The sequence below is a fragment of the Condylura cristata genome, unplaced genomic scaffold, assembly GCF_000260355.1.
Source record: "Condylura cristata isolate star-nosed mole 26May11 unplaced genomic scaffold, ConCri1.0 scaffold00017, whole genome shotgun sequence".
NCBI classification, from domain to species: Eukaryota; Metazoa; Chordata; class Mammalia; order Eulipotyphla; family Talpidae; genus Condylura; species Condylura cristata.
The window spans coordinates 30,375,700-30,390,265 of record NW_004567118.1 but is presented as its reverse complement, the minus strand read 5'-3'; the positions used below and the strand labels follow the sequence as shown (position 1 = coordinate 30,390,265).

The following is a 14,566-nucleotide window of genomic DNA, read 5'->3' as shown; positions in this document are numbered from 1 at the left end:
CACTAGCCGTGTCAGGGGAAGGAAGGAAATGTTTTGAAAGAAAGGGATATTTAGGCTGGTCCTTAGCAGACACATAGAGGTTTTCCAGGTGGAAAAATGGAAAAGGAACATAGAAGGGAGGGAACAACAATATGTACAAAGCATGAAACATCTGGGAATCTGTGGGCATCTGGAAATGGCTGAATTTGGGGCACACAGGGGATAGAAAGGTGGGCCAAATGGTGAGGGGCCCATACGTGGTTCGTTAATCCATGTGATCATTTCCAGGATCTCAGGGTTGTTGGTCTCTTTTATGCTGTTTATATTCACAGCATAGTTAGGGACCTACTTTACTTCTGCATAGACATCTATCATGTACAATGTGGTTGGATGTTTCTTAGATCCAGAGGGTAGGTTACTGTTGGTTAAGGTTGCGTTAATAGGTTTTCTTCTGACTCTGGCAGTGAGAACATACTTGGCACCACATTTTCATATAAATATATAATCAAATTTAAAATAGACAGACCGCAAAACCCTGTGATCCCACCTCGAGAACTCATGTCTCACAGAAATCCTAGCAGCACCTTGTAAAGCACAAGGGTAGGAGATGTTTGTGATGATTAGGGGAAAAGCGGAAATAATCTTAATGTCTGGCCACATCTGAATGAATAAATTATAGTGCCGCCATACAAGTCAAATCCTGTCCAGCCACTGAGCAAAGTGCCACGTGCACAGACGTGGAGAGACGCCGGCCACATAAGGGGAGCGAAAGGGAAGCTGCTGCCCAGATGTATGGTGTTAATGCTCATTTGGAGCTTTAAACCATATATAATCAAAATAGTTAGCGATTTATTGAATGCTTGTTCTTTGGCAGGCACTTATCTAGATATTTAATCCATATAAAAATTCATGAGATGAGATCTACTGTTCTGTTTTGCAGATGAGGAAACCCTGCACTTTGCAGCATGAGTACAGGGGGGAGCCCAGAATCCCACCAGGTTCTGAGCCCCAACCTGCACTCCCACCTGTCCCCACCGGTCACAAGCTCAGGAAAGGTCGGGGGCGGGGGGCAAGGAAAGGCCATTCTCTACCTATCTTGTCCATTGTTATATTGTCTGGCTTGATTACAATGAGCACATAATTGAAAAATAAAAAATTTGATCAAAGCACCCAACCATGTGAAATCTTGCCTGGGATGGGAGCCAAGGAGTGGAGGGAAACACTTGTCCCAGCTGGGCTGAGCACAGTCCTCACTGTACATAGATCCTCCAATAATGCTTTCCTCACCAGCAAGGAGAAGTTCCAGGCAAGGGCCCAACTTCACATGAGACAATCCGAGGAAACTCCAGTTGCCCCCTCACTCCCCAGCTGGGTAGGCTTGGTCAAGGATCTTAACCTCCCTGAGCCTCTGCCTCTCAGCTGCCAAGGAGCACCATCACAGACGCTGGCTGACAGGGCCAGAGACAGGGGTGCACAGCAGGAGGTTAGTGGGAGGGGCCTGCTGCAGCTGCTCTGACCCTCTCCCTGTAGCTGTGGCTCCGGGTGCCTGCTTCTCGTGATCCAGGAGAGTTTGGCCGACAGCATCTGGAAAGGTCCACTGCCCCTTGGTGTCCATGCCCAGCTCTCAGCTCCCAACTCAGCGCAGGAGAGGGTTACACTCACCTTTACAAAGGAGAAGTCCAATGACTTCCCAAGCCTCCCCTAGTTTCAAACTTCTCCCAGTCCAAAGAATAAGGTGGACAGTAGGGCAGATGTCTGTTTCCCTCCTGCCCAGTGATCTCGGCTCAGCCCCTGGTGTTCCAAACCTGGTCCAGTGTTTGGAGGATACATTTTGCCTCAGAGTTCTCACTCTGGTTCTGGGAACCACCAAGATAGCAAGATGCAAAGCTGAGACCCGGAAAGAACAAGGGTTCTGCTGCAGAGACGCAGGCTAGAGGCTGCATCAGCAAATGAGGGCACAGAGGAGGGCTGGGAGGCATGTTGAGTCCTTTTGAGTCTCTACTTCCACTTTAATCTGACCTTAAGATTAGTCCTTCAAATACCACCCATCTGAATGGGATCAAAAGTGGGGGGGGGGGGCAAGTGCACTGGACTATGGTGATGGCACACGGGTGATTCGGTGATGGGAAGGAAGCCCACGGGGATTACAACTGAGACGGAAAAAGGCACAAAATGATGCAGAAAAAAAAAAAAACTATATTATTTAAAAAATGTATTACTCGGCCCTCCCTGGTGGCGCAGCGGGTTAAAGCACTGCACTGAGAAGCTAAAGCCGCTTCCACATGAGTTTGATTCCCGCCTGCCCCGGAGGTGACCACATGGCGTGGCAGACCTCTCCTGGCCCGCCCGCTGCTCCCCTCAGCAGTGTACTTCGTCGATCTGCCTGTTCTGCTCCCCACTCTGTCTCTGGTGAAGCCTCTCGCTGCCCCTGAGCCTCTGGCCTATACCCCAGTTCTGTATACACAAATAAATAAATCTTTAAAAAAAAAAATGTATTACTCATCAACACCTGCCTGGGGTTAGCGCTGGGTCTCCACCTTGCCCACCCAGCCCCAGCAGCCTACTGACTCAGAGCACTAGTGCCCTCCCTTCCAAGGTCCTTGAAGAGCCTGCGTGATGCTCTAATCTCCCAAGCAGCTTCATTTGTCACCATTGTGCCTCCTACAGATTCTTAGCTTAATGACACCCTTTCTGAAGCAGCAGTGATAGTGCCAAATGGCACTTGCGTTTCCAGGAAAGCAGCCAAACTCATTAAGTTAATAAAGGAATTTAGCTGTATAGAGATCCTCCTTCACATACATTCCCGAAAACCCCGCACTCTCACGGCGCCTCCGCTGCCATCAAACCTCTGCCTCCACCTGCAAAGCCCTCGCGCCTCCGTGCCACCGCGCAGGCGCCCGCTGCAGAGGACAGAGCGGCCCTGCCCGAGCCAGATGCGCATGGCAGAGACCGGCCAGCCCTGACCTCTCTGCCGCTTCTGCTCCCCAAGCAGCTCCCCGAGCACCCCCATCTGTCAGATGTCCCCAGCGCAGCCCACGGATCCCGGTCAGGTCTGGCCTGGCCCCACAGACCTGGGTGCACCGCTGGGTGGCTGGAGCCGAGCGTAGGCTGGGCTGTCAGGAAGCAGCTGTGGCTGAGCCGTCACCACAGCCACACCGGAATCGCCCCACCCCATCCCACCCCATCTCACATCCTGCTTCCCCGCTGCAGCCTGGGTCATCTTCCTGCGAGGTGGTGTCACCTCTGCCATGTTCCTTTCTCAGCTCCCCGCTGCTCACAGGAGCCTGTCCCCAAAACCTCTGCCAGGTCATACCTTTAGGACACTCCCCAGCCCCCCCACACACACACTCCAGCTCCCAGAACAGTCCCCGCAGGCTTTCACTGCCAACCTGCAAACTACTCTCTAGATGCCACCAGCCCCTCTCCTGTCCCCACTACGCTCTCTCTTCCTGGATGACAGCTCTGCCTGCTGCAGGACTCTGCCTCAAAGTGCCCTGCAAAGGGTGGAGCTAGGAAGAAATGAGACACTGTTCTTCTCTAAAAGGTCAGGGTGTGAGGAAGGAGCCAGGGGAGGGACCAGACTGACCAGCGACACAAAATGGCCAAGGGAACATGGAGGCAGGGCCAGTGGAGAGAGGAGATGGCCGAGGCCAGAGGTGCTCTGAGGCCAGGGACCCTGGAGTGTCACACAGTGCCAGGGGGTGATGGTGTTACAGGGCAGCCCAGAGTGGGGCCTTACCCACGCACTTAGAATTCATTTATACTGCAGGCGCACACAACAGGTCAAAATGGGTTCACTTACAAAAGGAATAGGAAAGGACCCAGGGAAAGAGAGCGGGATACAAAGTAACTAGAATACCGTACCCGCTTGCTGACTGAAAATGCAGAGCCACGCGGTCCCGAGAGCCTTTTCCCAAGAGAGCGAGAGAGACACAATGGCGCCTATTTCTCCCCCAATGTCCCAGAATTCCTGCCTAGCTCTGCCCTTGGGGCCTCGCAGTTCTCTCCCTGGTACTGCTGGGAGTTGTAGTTTCTAATCCCTGGAGTAGGGTGTAGGGTCCAGAAAGCTGGAGTAGGGGTGGAGTCCACAAGACTGCAGAGTTCCTTTAGGACAGGCTTCCCCTTAACAATGGAAGGGGTGACCCTCGAGAGAGGTTTGGTTGGCACATGTTCCAGAAAGTCTCCTTTGCTTGCCTGCATGGACAATGGTGGGAGGTGCAAGATGAGAGGGAGGGAGAAGAAATGCAGAGGTGGGTACCACAGCAACCCAGAGAAATGAGGAGGAGTGAGGGGTGGAGGGTAGGAGCAACTGCAGGAAATGGAGGTGACGTAGGGAGAGACAGATGCAAAGGGGATAGGGAAACTCGGGTACTGGCCACAGATAGGTGACTTCTGCAGCCTGAGCACATTTCAAGCAATGAGGAACCCAGACAATGTCAGGTTTGAGTGTGGGTATCCCAGTGCTTGGCCACTGCCCTCCTGGAGGTGCCTGGCCTTGGGGACCATGCACCTTGCACGCTGACTTAGGAGATCCCGCGACACAGCAAGAACTCCTAGGTCTGAGTCATTTCCACCAAGTCACTCCCAGAGCCACCTACTGGCTCCTGTGTCCACTTCACATCTACTGACATCTGAGACACGCAGCAGAACATTCACTGCACCTTCTGCTCCTGGTTTGAACCTTCTCTGTCTCTAGGCTAGTCTTGCATTGTATGAGGGTCTGAGATAGCAAGAAGCATTAAAGAAGAACCAACAACTGCCTCTTTATCTATCCAGATGGGAGTAACAACTATGAGTAAAAGAGGAAATAGGAACACTCGTCTCCACTCTTCAGAGATGAGTGATACCAGGGGGCAGAGTTTGCAGTGAGAGCTACGTTTCCCATATCATCTGCATATTCCTGCACGAGCAGAAATCACTCATCTTCCATTGAGCATTCTGTGCCTGGAGCAGGGCTGTGAGCCTGAGCTACACAGAACACATTTCCTGCCCCCATGAAGTCACCCCCTGGGCCTTGTCCACCACCTTGCTTGTTTCTACAGCACCAAAGACAGACATGACCTGTGCTCTCCAAGAAGTCCCAGGTCAGGGAGTAGACGGGCTGGCATAAAGAGAAGTGGCATCTCCTGTGGGCTTCACTTCTGAAGCCACAGGCCTCCCTGGTCTGGGAAAAACCTGTCAGCAGGCCTGGGCCTCATTGTTCTGTCCCACACCTCCTGAGAAGGTGCCCCTCCTTCAAGGCCTTGTGCTGGGATCTGAATGGGAGAGATCCCAGGGGGAGCCCGAGGGCCTCCTGAGACAGGAATCTCAAGCATTGAGTGGTGTCTGCTTCCCTTTCTGAGTGTTCATCATCAGAGGCCTAAATACAGTTAAACAGGGACCTCATGCCCTAACTTCTCCCTTAACCAGCCCACTCTCTGCCCCCCTTGGGTTCACAGGAAGGTGTCCTCTTGGTCCCAGAATCTTCCAGCTTTTGAGGCATCCTCTTTCCTGTGGAGTCTCATTTCTGTTCATCTATCGCCACCTGGTGGCCTGAATGTTGTCAAGGAAAGAAAGCCGGTGTAACAGAATTTAACATTCAGTTGACCTGGTGGATTTGCAGTTTACTGAATCTGATGATTGTGTTAGAGCTATGTGAGCAAACGTCCTTTACTGAGTAGACAGTACCGAAGTCCTACAAGGTAAAAGACATGACATGCAATTTATTCTCAAATAATCAGCAAAAAATTAAAAATACAATAGAATGATAATAACAAAAGAGAAACAAAGTCAACATGTCATAGTATTAATAAGAAAGGATCTTAGTAAAACTTATAGGCAGTTGGTTGCACTGCACTTGCAATCTGTGTAAGTTTGCAAAGTATAGTCACCCCAATAAAGATTTAGCAAAAAAAAACAAAAACAAAAAGTTGCTCATGATTTCATCCTCCTGCACAGACTTTGCTGTGTGCTGCCAGAGTTTGAGAGTGGGTCATTTCTGCACGTGAGGAAGAAACCAGTGTTGTTCTGGAAGAACTCAGATACAAATGAGGAAGTAAATTTCACAAATTCAAATTCAAATGACTAATATCACTCAATATTATGAGCAGAGTGCAGGTAAAAGCCAAAGAGACCCTTGGGCAGGCAAATATGTCCTGTGGTCAATGACATAAGCACACTCGGATAATGAGGCTGCAGCCTGCTTAAGACCCGCAGGTTGGGGGGTGTTGTTTGTTTGTTGCTAAATCTTTATTGGGGTGACTATACTTTGCACTACAGACTATTGTTGGATCGAGAAGATGATAACTTCGGTGTGTTATTCCTGCCAAAGTTCATAGGAGGTTTAAAGCACATCTTGGCAGAAAGGACTCAGTGATATTTTCTTCATGTCACACCTAGGGAGGTAAGAAAAAGAAGAAAGGAGGGGAATTGGATAGATTCTAGTATATTTAACAAAAGATTTCCACTATTGCTGTACAGTGCAAGTTTTACCTAGGCCACCAGGGAGAGAGGCTGAGAGTAGTCTCCTCACTAAAGCCAAGGACGTCATCAATCCAGCCTATGCTGTGAGACCCAAAAACAAAAAACCTTTCAGGCTGGAGTTTCCTCATTGGTGAAACATGGAGGTGCTATAAGGGGCAACTGGACTGGGCTCAGCGGCCGCTGCACCCCCACTCCCACCCTGTGTGTATGTCCCTTTGCCTGTCCTGGGCCAGAAACCTGCCTGGTAACCAGTGAGGAGACTGCTCCTGTGTCCTGTGGGTCAGTCCAGGAAAGGACCAAACCTGACAGGATCTGTGGGGTTGAGTGAATCCTAAAGCAAGTTAGGGATAAATGGGCAGCTTTAGGGACTTCAGAAGAGCTAAGGAAGGCTCCAGAATAAGGGCAACAAATTCCAAAGGGGATTAATGAGCCACCCCAGGATTAGGGTTAACAGAACCTTCTGGAATAAGGACAAATAAAGAAAAAGGACTCTAAGGGCTGGGACACAGAGACCTAGTTGTGGCACAGAGACATTAGGACAGTGAGTGAGACCACTGAGATCTAACCAAGCCCAGAGACCGGTGGGGCTTTAGAATCCTGAGGGAAGAAGGTGCATATTCCCTGAGGCACCCCTCCACTTAGGCTCCCTCGCTCTGCCCTGGCCTGGTTCCAATGGCCTAGGAACCCCACTTTATTTCTGTTTCTGTTCTGCTCAATAAACTTTTTCTTTCACTAAACAAATCTTCCTCTTCTCACTAGCTGGCCTGAGCACTGCGAAGTTCCTCCTGCAGTTTTATAAGACACCAACCCATGGTGGTCGAGTGGCCAGGGTCAGCGCTGCCCCTGCAGCCTGGATCCATTCCTGGCTGGGAGACGAGGCCTGAGAACCTGACATTTGGTTCTCGTGAGGACTTCGTAATTGTCTGCAGGATGAACAAACAGGGCGGACAATCAGGCACCTCATTTGCAACTGCCACCTGAAGTGGGGAGCTGTCCTGTGGTACAGCCTTTGAGCCGCTGGGTCCTGAGCTGATTCTGGAGAGTCCATGTTGTATTGAATTGAGCTGTAGGGCCCCCGCTGTGTCCCTGACAGCTGATGTCAGCAGATAAAGAACAAATCTTTTCCAGAGTAAATTCTCTACACATGGAGAGGTAGGGTCCCCATGGAAGCTCAAACTCCTGACATCACCCCTCCTTCAGGGCAGCACTCCTGGCTCCTGGTGAGCCTGACTGTGGGAATGCCCTCCAGGGCGTATAGTCCCTTAGAAATAGAAACAGCCATCAATTAAATGTTCAAAGGTTTCCATGGGCTTTTGCTGGATCATAACCTCTTGGCTGCCTGAGATGGCCCATTCAGCAGGTGAGCAAAGGGAGGCCCCGGGCAGTGACTCAGCCTCTCAAGGGCCAGTGTCCAAGCAGGTGCTGAGCTGCGGCCCCTCAGGCCTGGCTTCCTCCTGCCCAGGCCAAGCAAGGCACCTGCAGACAGGACTCCCCAGCAGGAAAGGAGCAGGGGTCACTCTTAGCCTGCCATCCCCAGGCTGCTCACGTGAGAATGTCGATTCTCTGATTTTGAGTTCCCACAAAGCAGGCCTGGCCTGGAGCACACGACTCAGTGCCCCTCATTGTTCCCAGGATTTGCAGTGGGGCTCAGGGAGCCCTGAAAATCAAGGGTGGCCCTCTGGGCCTGCTATTTCCTTTGAGAGCTGCATGGCACCCCATGGCCACCACCCTAGAGAGCCTGCACCCCAGCCCTAATGAGTTTAGGGGTTCTGGGTACACTCCTGAAGACGCCTGCACCTGTATGCTCCATGGCTCAGCCCAGCACAGTGAGCGCCCCAATTCCAACATCTGCTCTGCCTGTGGAGGTGGCTTATGTGGGTGCCCTGTTCTGAACCTCTGCCCTTAGCAGGCCCTGACCACTCCCCTCCCCTGGCCACGCCCCAGTGTGGTTTCCTGTGGTGACTTCCTGGTCTGCTGCTAGAGGCCAGTTCTTCTCAGGGGTGTCTCAGGGCCAGGCTGGCTCTCAGGAGACCTGGGTGGACACTCTGAGCTGGACCCTCTGGCACCCCCACCTCCTGTCAGCATCAGTGCTCAAGGCTGAACCCCAGAGCCCAGGTCCTGGAGGGGGAAGACCCAGAGGACACAGAACAGTGGGTGTCACCCCAACCCCCTCACCCTGCCACCCAGCAGGGATCCTGAATGACACCCCTTCTCCCCGGGACCCCCGGTCTCCTGACCTTTCCAGGGTCCCCACCCCCTGGGCTCCTCCTTTCTGTGCTTTTCTTACCATCCCCTCTGCTTCCTCCCCCAACACCATCTATGGGCAGGTTCTCTGGGCTGTGAGAGCTGGGCTGTGGGTGAGTGTGGACAGGAGTGACCCAGGCAGGAATGTCCCAGTGGAGTCTTGAGTTGGGAGGTGGGAGGCCGAGGGGGGCCGCCGTTCCCTGCCTGCCATCATGTTGTTCCTCCTTCCCATTGCCCACCCAGTGAACATCCAGGGCTCAGCTGAGGCAAATGAGGACGGTGAAGGCCAGGAGCAACAGAGCTCGCTGTTGACCCAAAGGATTAAGGAAATCAATGTGCCCCAGCCCCGGCTGCTGGCTAATATATCTGAACATCTTTCATCAACTAAAAAAAAGATTCTAGATGACCTGCAGAAAACACTGTCGAATCATATCCTACAAGATTTGATTGCTGAGTCAGGTGAGTAGACTCGGTGCCCTCTGCCTGAATCAGTCTCCTGCTCCCCCCATGACCTCTGCCCCCTTGGGCTCCACCCTGAACCCTCCTAAGCCTTCTCTAGTCAGTGACTGGGGCCCACCTCACCCTAGGGGGGATCCCGACCACAGCAGGCAGCACTCACAGGACCTTCCTCTGCCAGTGCCTTCCCAGCACCCCATGTGCCCGGTGCCCAGGGCTGCTCAGAGGCCAGAGAGGAGGGGCTGACACTCAGAGGGGGCCTGGGAGGGATGGTGGGGCCCTGTCCAGCTCCCCGCAGACACCTGCCTGGCTCCCACTCTGTCCTGGGGTCCATCTGTAAAGTGGGGGAGCGGGACCCCCTCTGGGGATGTGTGAGTGTAAACAGATAACGGGGTAACCCCCGCACTGCTCTCCTCCCGGTCAGCCTCAGTCGCGGGCCCGGCCGCGGCCGTCCTGCCGCCCTCGTCACTCCCAGCAGCCCCTGGGCCAGGCGCCTCCTGCCCCGGGGAGCAGGCTCAGGGGGGCCGAGACTTGCGGGGGCAGAGGCAGAGCAGGACAGGGTGCGCCTCTCCTGGGCCCAGTGAGGACGTCTGTCCAGCGGTGTCTGTCTGGGTGTCCTCTCCTGGGGGTCAGGCCCGACTGGGGCGGGGCCGGCAGTGGCTTCCGTGGGTCTCGAAGCCCCTGGACACACAAGCTCTGAGACAGAGCCCCGGACCCCAGAACCACCGTTCCTGGGTGAGATGTCTGCTGCCTGCTGCGGCCTCACAGACTCACCCTTAAGTTACACATCAGATGAGGTCAGTGTCAGCAAAGATAGCATGTTTCTCAATGACCAGGGCTATTGGAGAACTTTTGAGTTCCCTTTGTTTCACAGGACCAAAAAGAACTATGTCCCGCTCCCAGGTATCCTCATAGCAGTGATGTTACTGGTCTCTGTGTGTGAGGGCAAACAAGTGAAGACTGAAATGGGGTCAAAAGCATAGGCACACGTGGAACACCCAGAGTTCTGGGGCCCACCTAGTGACAGACTTGTGGGAAGGCTGTCAGCTCTGATGGCAGACCAATACAAAGGAAGTCACTGTGGGCAGTGTGTACCAGCTTCTCCCTCCTGAGGGAGCCCACTGTGGTGATTGCTGCTGGCTGCTTCAGTAGCAAACTGCTGAAGTCCGATTGCAGCATAAACCACTGAAGTCCACACCAATGAACGACATGGGGTCTTCTGTCATGGTATGTGGAATTCACAACTGTCCTAGGGGCTATGAAGAGGCTCAGTGTCAAAGGCTGCAAAGCTCCAGGGACTGTGATGCCGCTAGTTCCATGGCTGATGCCAGTAGCCTCTACCTTTCATTGTTGCTAGGCATCTCCAGAGAGTTTGCCTTGTGGACCACATCATCTCTGTTGCAAATACCTGAGGTCAGCTATAGACAATTCATAGACAAATAGGTAGGCTGTATTACAAAGAAACTGTATTACAGACATAAAACACTTGAATTTTATGTAAAAATGTAAAGTAGGGGCCCTCCCTGGTGGTGCAGTGGGTTAAAGCGCAGCACTGAGAAGCTAAAGCCACTTCCGCATGAGTTCGATCCCCGCCTGCCCCGGAAGTGACCACATGGCCTGGCAGACCTCTCCTGACCCGCCCGCTGCTCCCCTTAGCAGTGTACTTCGTCGATCTGCCCGTTCTGCTCCCCGTTCTGTCTCTGGTGAATCCTCTCACCCTCTGCATCTCTGGCCTATACCCCAGCTCTATATGAATAAATAAATAAATCTTTAAAAAAAATTTTTTTAAATGTAAACTAGTCTTAGGTATTAGTGGCCAGCTGGATTTTCATGGGTTTTTTAAGTCCATTCCAAAAGCATATTAAAGTGAAGTTATCAGAGGTATTGGAAATACAGGGAGGACTTTTTAAATACAAGTAAATCAACAGTATTAATGTATGTGTCATGTAAACACAGCATGTTTTGGAGAACATTATAAAAATAAATAAATAAACTTTTCTGGTCCCTCAGGCACACACCGGGCTCCAGATGGGGTCCCTGTTGTCATGTCCCAGGTAGAAATTCTGGTGCTCTTAGAACATGTCACATCAGAGGTGTTCACAGAAGAGACATAACAATGGACCCATAGACTATGATGTCAGAGACATGACAATCTACTGTGAACAATGCTAAATGCAAAATGACTCTACACTTCACATGCTCCCCCAGATTTTCATCAGTATGTACACAAAGGCAGAACAAGTGACCTTGAACCTAGACATTTAGCAGATTTCCCAAGAAGAGCTGTGATTCAAAATCACAAGTGGGTCTTAAGCATTGTCATAAAAAATTAGCTAGGGAGAGAAGGGAGAAAAGGAAAGGACAGTAACAATTATTCTATAGGGAACCTGACCAGCTCTGAACCTGAGTCCCTACTGGGAACAGTCCCTGACTTGAGCTCAGGCCCCCACAGTTCACAAAGCCGTTCCCAGTCTGTCTCAGGGGGTCCCGCAGAAGCTGACTATGACACAGGATTTGAGTGCAAGATTTATAGGGGTTGAGATTGCATGCAGGCTCCAGCAGGAGAGAGAAGTACCAGGCAAGCAGAAAGGCCCATGTGACCTCAGATGGAGCAGGTTCCTCTGTGACATCTGAGGTTCACTGTTGGGTCTCTAGTGATAATGTGCCTCAGAACCTTCGTCCTGGGGCCAAGGTCTGCACAGTCATTGGTCAAGGGCTCCTACTGAAGCATTAACTCCCCAGCCCTTGAGATGGTCACACCTGAGAGCTGAGGGAGCCCACAGCAGACACATAGGGACTTGCAGAGGGACATGCTGATACGCTTTCCTGGTAGGTGCTGAGGAGGTATCACTGCTACCCCAGCATCACTGCTACACCATCCATTGTCCCCTGACTCCCCCATAACCTCCTTCAGGAGATGTACCAACCCCCAGTCTACTGAGCTCAGTGAGGCCAATGGCTCAACACATGGACTTATGAGAACAGAGAATTGTGTGATCACTATGTATTCAGTCCTAAGTGTTGTCTTGATTAATACTTGAAGTCACTCAGGGAGTATGAGCTGGTCAAGAGAGCAGGCCCAAAGCCCATGTTCTGTCAACTGTTCTGAAAAATTCTGCCAGCCTTGGCAGCCTGGGCTTGTTGAGGGTGTCTAAAACTTGTGAATGAATGAATATGGGAATAAATAAACAAATTGAGACCTTCATGTTTCATCTTTCCATCCTTACTTAGGAAAAACAATAGCATCTCAGAAAAGAAGGGCAAAGACAAGCTGCACCCTACAGTCATGGGAAAATGAAGGTTTGTTTTATGAACATCTGGTACTTAAACACAGACCTTACCCCAGAAGCCACAAGAGAAGGTGTCAACGTGAGGTGGTACAGGAACAAGGATACACAGTTAACATCGGGGATTTATTTGACCTTCTACAGGGTGCCCAAGAGTACCCTCACACAGTCATACTGCACGGGGATGCTGGAGTCGGGAAGTCCACCCTGGCCAGGCAGCTGAGGAGAGCCTGGCTGGAAGGCCAGCTGTACAGGGACCGCTTCTGGCACGTCTTCTACTTCAACTGCAGGGAACTGAACCCATCACAGACAATGAGTTTCACTAAGTTCATCGTAGAATATGGGGTTGCCCCTGGGGCTTCCATTGGCCAGATGTCTCAGTCAGAGCAGCTGCTCTTCATCCTCGATGGCCTTGATGAGCCAGAATGGGACTTAGAGAAGCAAAAGGGTGACACCCATCTGCAGTGGAGCCTGAAGCAGCCTTTATGCTCAATTCTGAGCCAGTTGCTGAGGAAAACCATGTTTCCCAGTGCATCCTTGCTGATCACCGCTAGAACCAGCGCTCTAGAGAAATTCATTCCGTCTTTGAAGCACCCACAATGGGTGGAGGTGCTGGGGCTCTCTGAGTCTGGAAGGAGGGAATATTTCTGCAAATACTTCACAGACGAAGGCCAAGCAAGCAGAGCCCTGAGCTTGGTGGAGTCAAACCATGTGCTCTGGGCCCTGTGTCAGCTGCCCTGGGTATCCTGGCTGGCCTGCACCTGCCTGAGGCAGCAGATGGAGCAGGGGCGAGAGCTCTCGCTGACTCTCCAGACCACCACGGCCCTGTGTCTGCAGTACTTGTCCCAGGCTCTGCCCACTCAGACCCTCGGGACGCAGCTGAGGGGCCTGTGCTCTCTGGCTGCTGAGGGCATCCAGCACAGAAAGACCCTCTTCACTGTGGAAGACCTCAAGAAGCATGGTGTGGAGGGCTCCATCGTCTCCGCTCTCTTGCCGATGGTCAATCCCCAAGATCTCCCCATCCATCAGAGCTACAACTTCACTCACCTGTGTCTCCAGCAGTTCCTGGCCGCCATGTCCTGTGTGCTGGGCTGTAGTAAGGAGGAAAGTGGTGACCCTGAAAGCTCTTTAGGTATAAGAGAGGCGCTACTAAAATACTGCAGGCATGATGTCTTCGGAGCACCAACCACGCAATTTGTATTTGGCCTTCTGGGTGAGCAGGGGGTGAGAGAGATGGAGAGCATCTTTGGCTGCCCACTCTCAGGGGAGAGGAGGCAGGAACTCCTGAAATGGACCCAGGAAGAGGTCCAGCAACAATATTTCTCCCACCAGCCATATTCCTTACAGTTGCTCCGCTGTTTGTATGAGATTCAGGACAAAGATTTCCTGACACAAGTAATGGTCCATTTCCAAGGAACAAGCATGTGTGTTGAAAACGAAGTGGAGTTCCTGGTGTTCACTTTCTGTATTAAATTCTGCCCCCATGTGCAGCGGCTTCAACTGAATGAGGGTGGGCAAGAAAAACAAGCGTGGAAACACCCCACTATGGTCCTGTAAGTACCCCACTCTTCCTCTCTCCACATCTCATTGCCTCTACCAACCTGGGCAGGAGAAGAATGCCCCCAAGCCTGTCCCCGGGTGTTGAAGGGCCAAGGTCCTGATCTCTACCTGCCAAATCCGACCCCCATTCTCTGTCACTCAGGCCTCTGCAGCCTGTGGCCTGCCCTGCCTGCTCCTGGACAGAACTGCTGTGACTCTGCCTCTTCCTGCTGCTACTGCTCATCCTGCGATGACCCCACTTCTCCCCCGGGTGCACTTGCAGCCCCTGCAAACCCGAGATCCCCCATACCCTCAGGCAGCCCAATTGCCTCTCTCTCTCTCCACTGATTTCTCCCTGAGAAGCTGTTCTCTCAACAGATACAGTCATCCCCCTGATGGCTGTTAGCAAAGTCACCACCCTGAGATCTGCCCACCACCCCAGGATCTGTGGGCCTGAAGGGGGTGTGTTCTCCTAGAAACCTGCTTTCCTTGTTTGTGTCAATGGTACACTATTGCCTCTGGGGCTCAGGCCCCAAATCACCTTCTCAGCATGATGGGGCACACTCCAACCCCAGGAACAAGGTGGGTGGCCCTCTTCC

General features: G+C 52.1%; 1 protein-coding gene across 1 annotated transcript in view; it reads left to right on the top strand.

The window, feature by feature from the left end:
- The window catches only part of LOC101626331 (NACHT, LRR and PYD domains-containing protein 1), a 116,883-nt gene that overhangs the window by 84,389 nt on the left and 17,928 nt on the right, over positions 1-14,566 (top strand). The window contains 3 exon segments of the mRNA XM_012726091.1: positions 8,929-9,144; positions 10,016-10,044; positions 12,573-13,981. Coding sequence (XP_012581545.1) covers positions 8,929-9,144; positions 10,016-10,044; positions 12,573-13,981 — 1,654 coding nt within the window.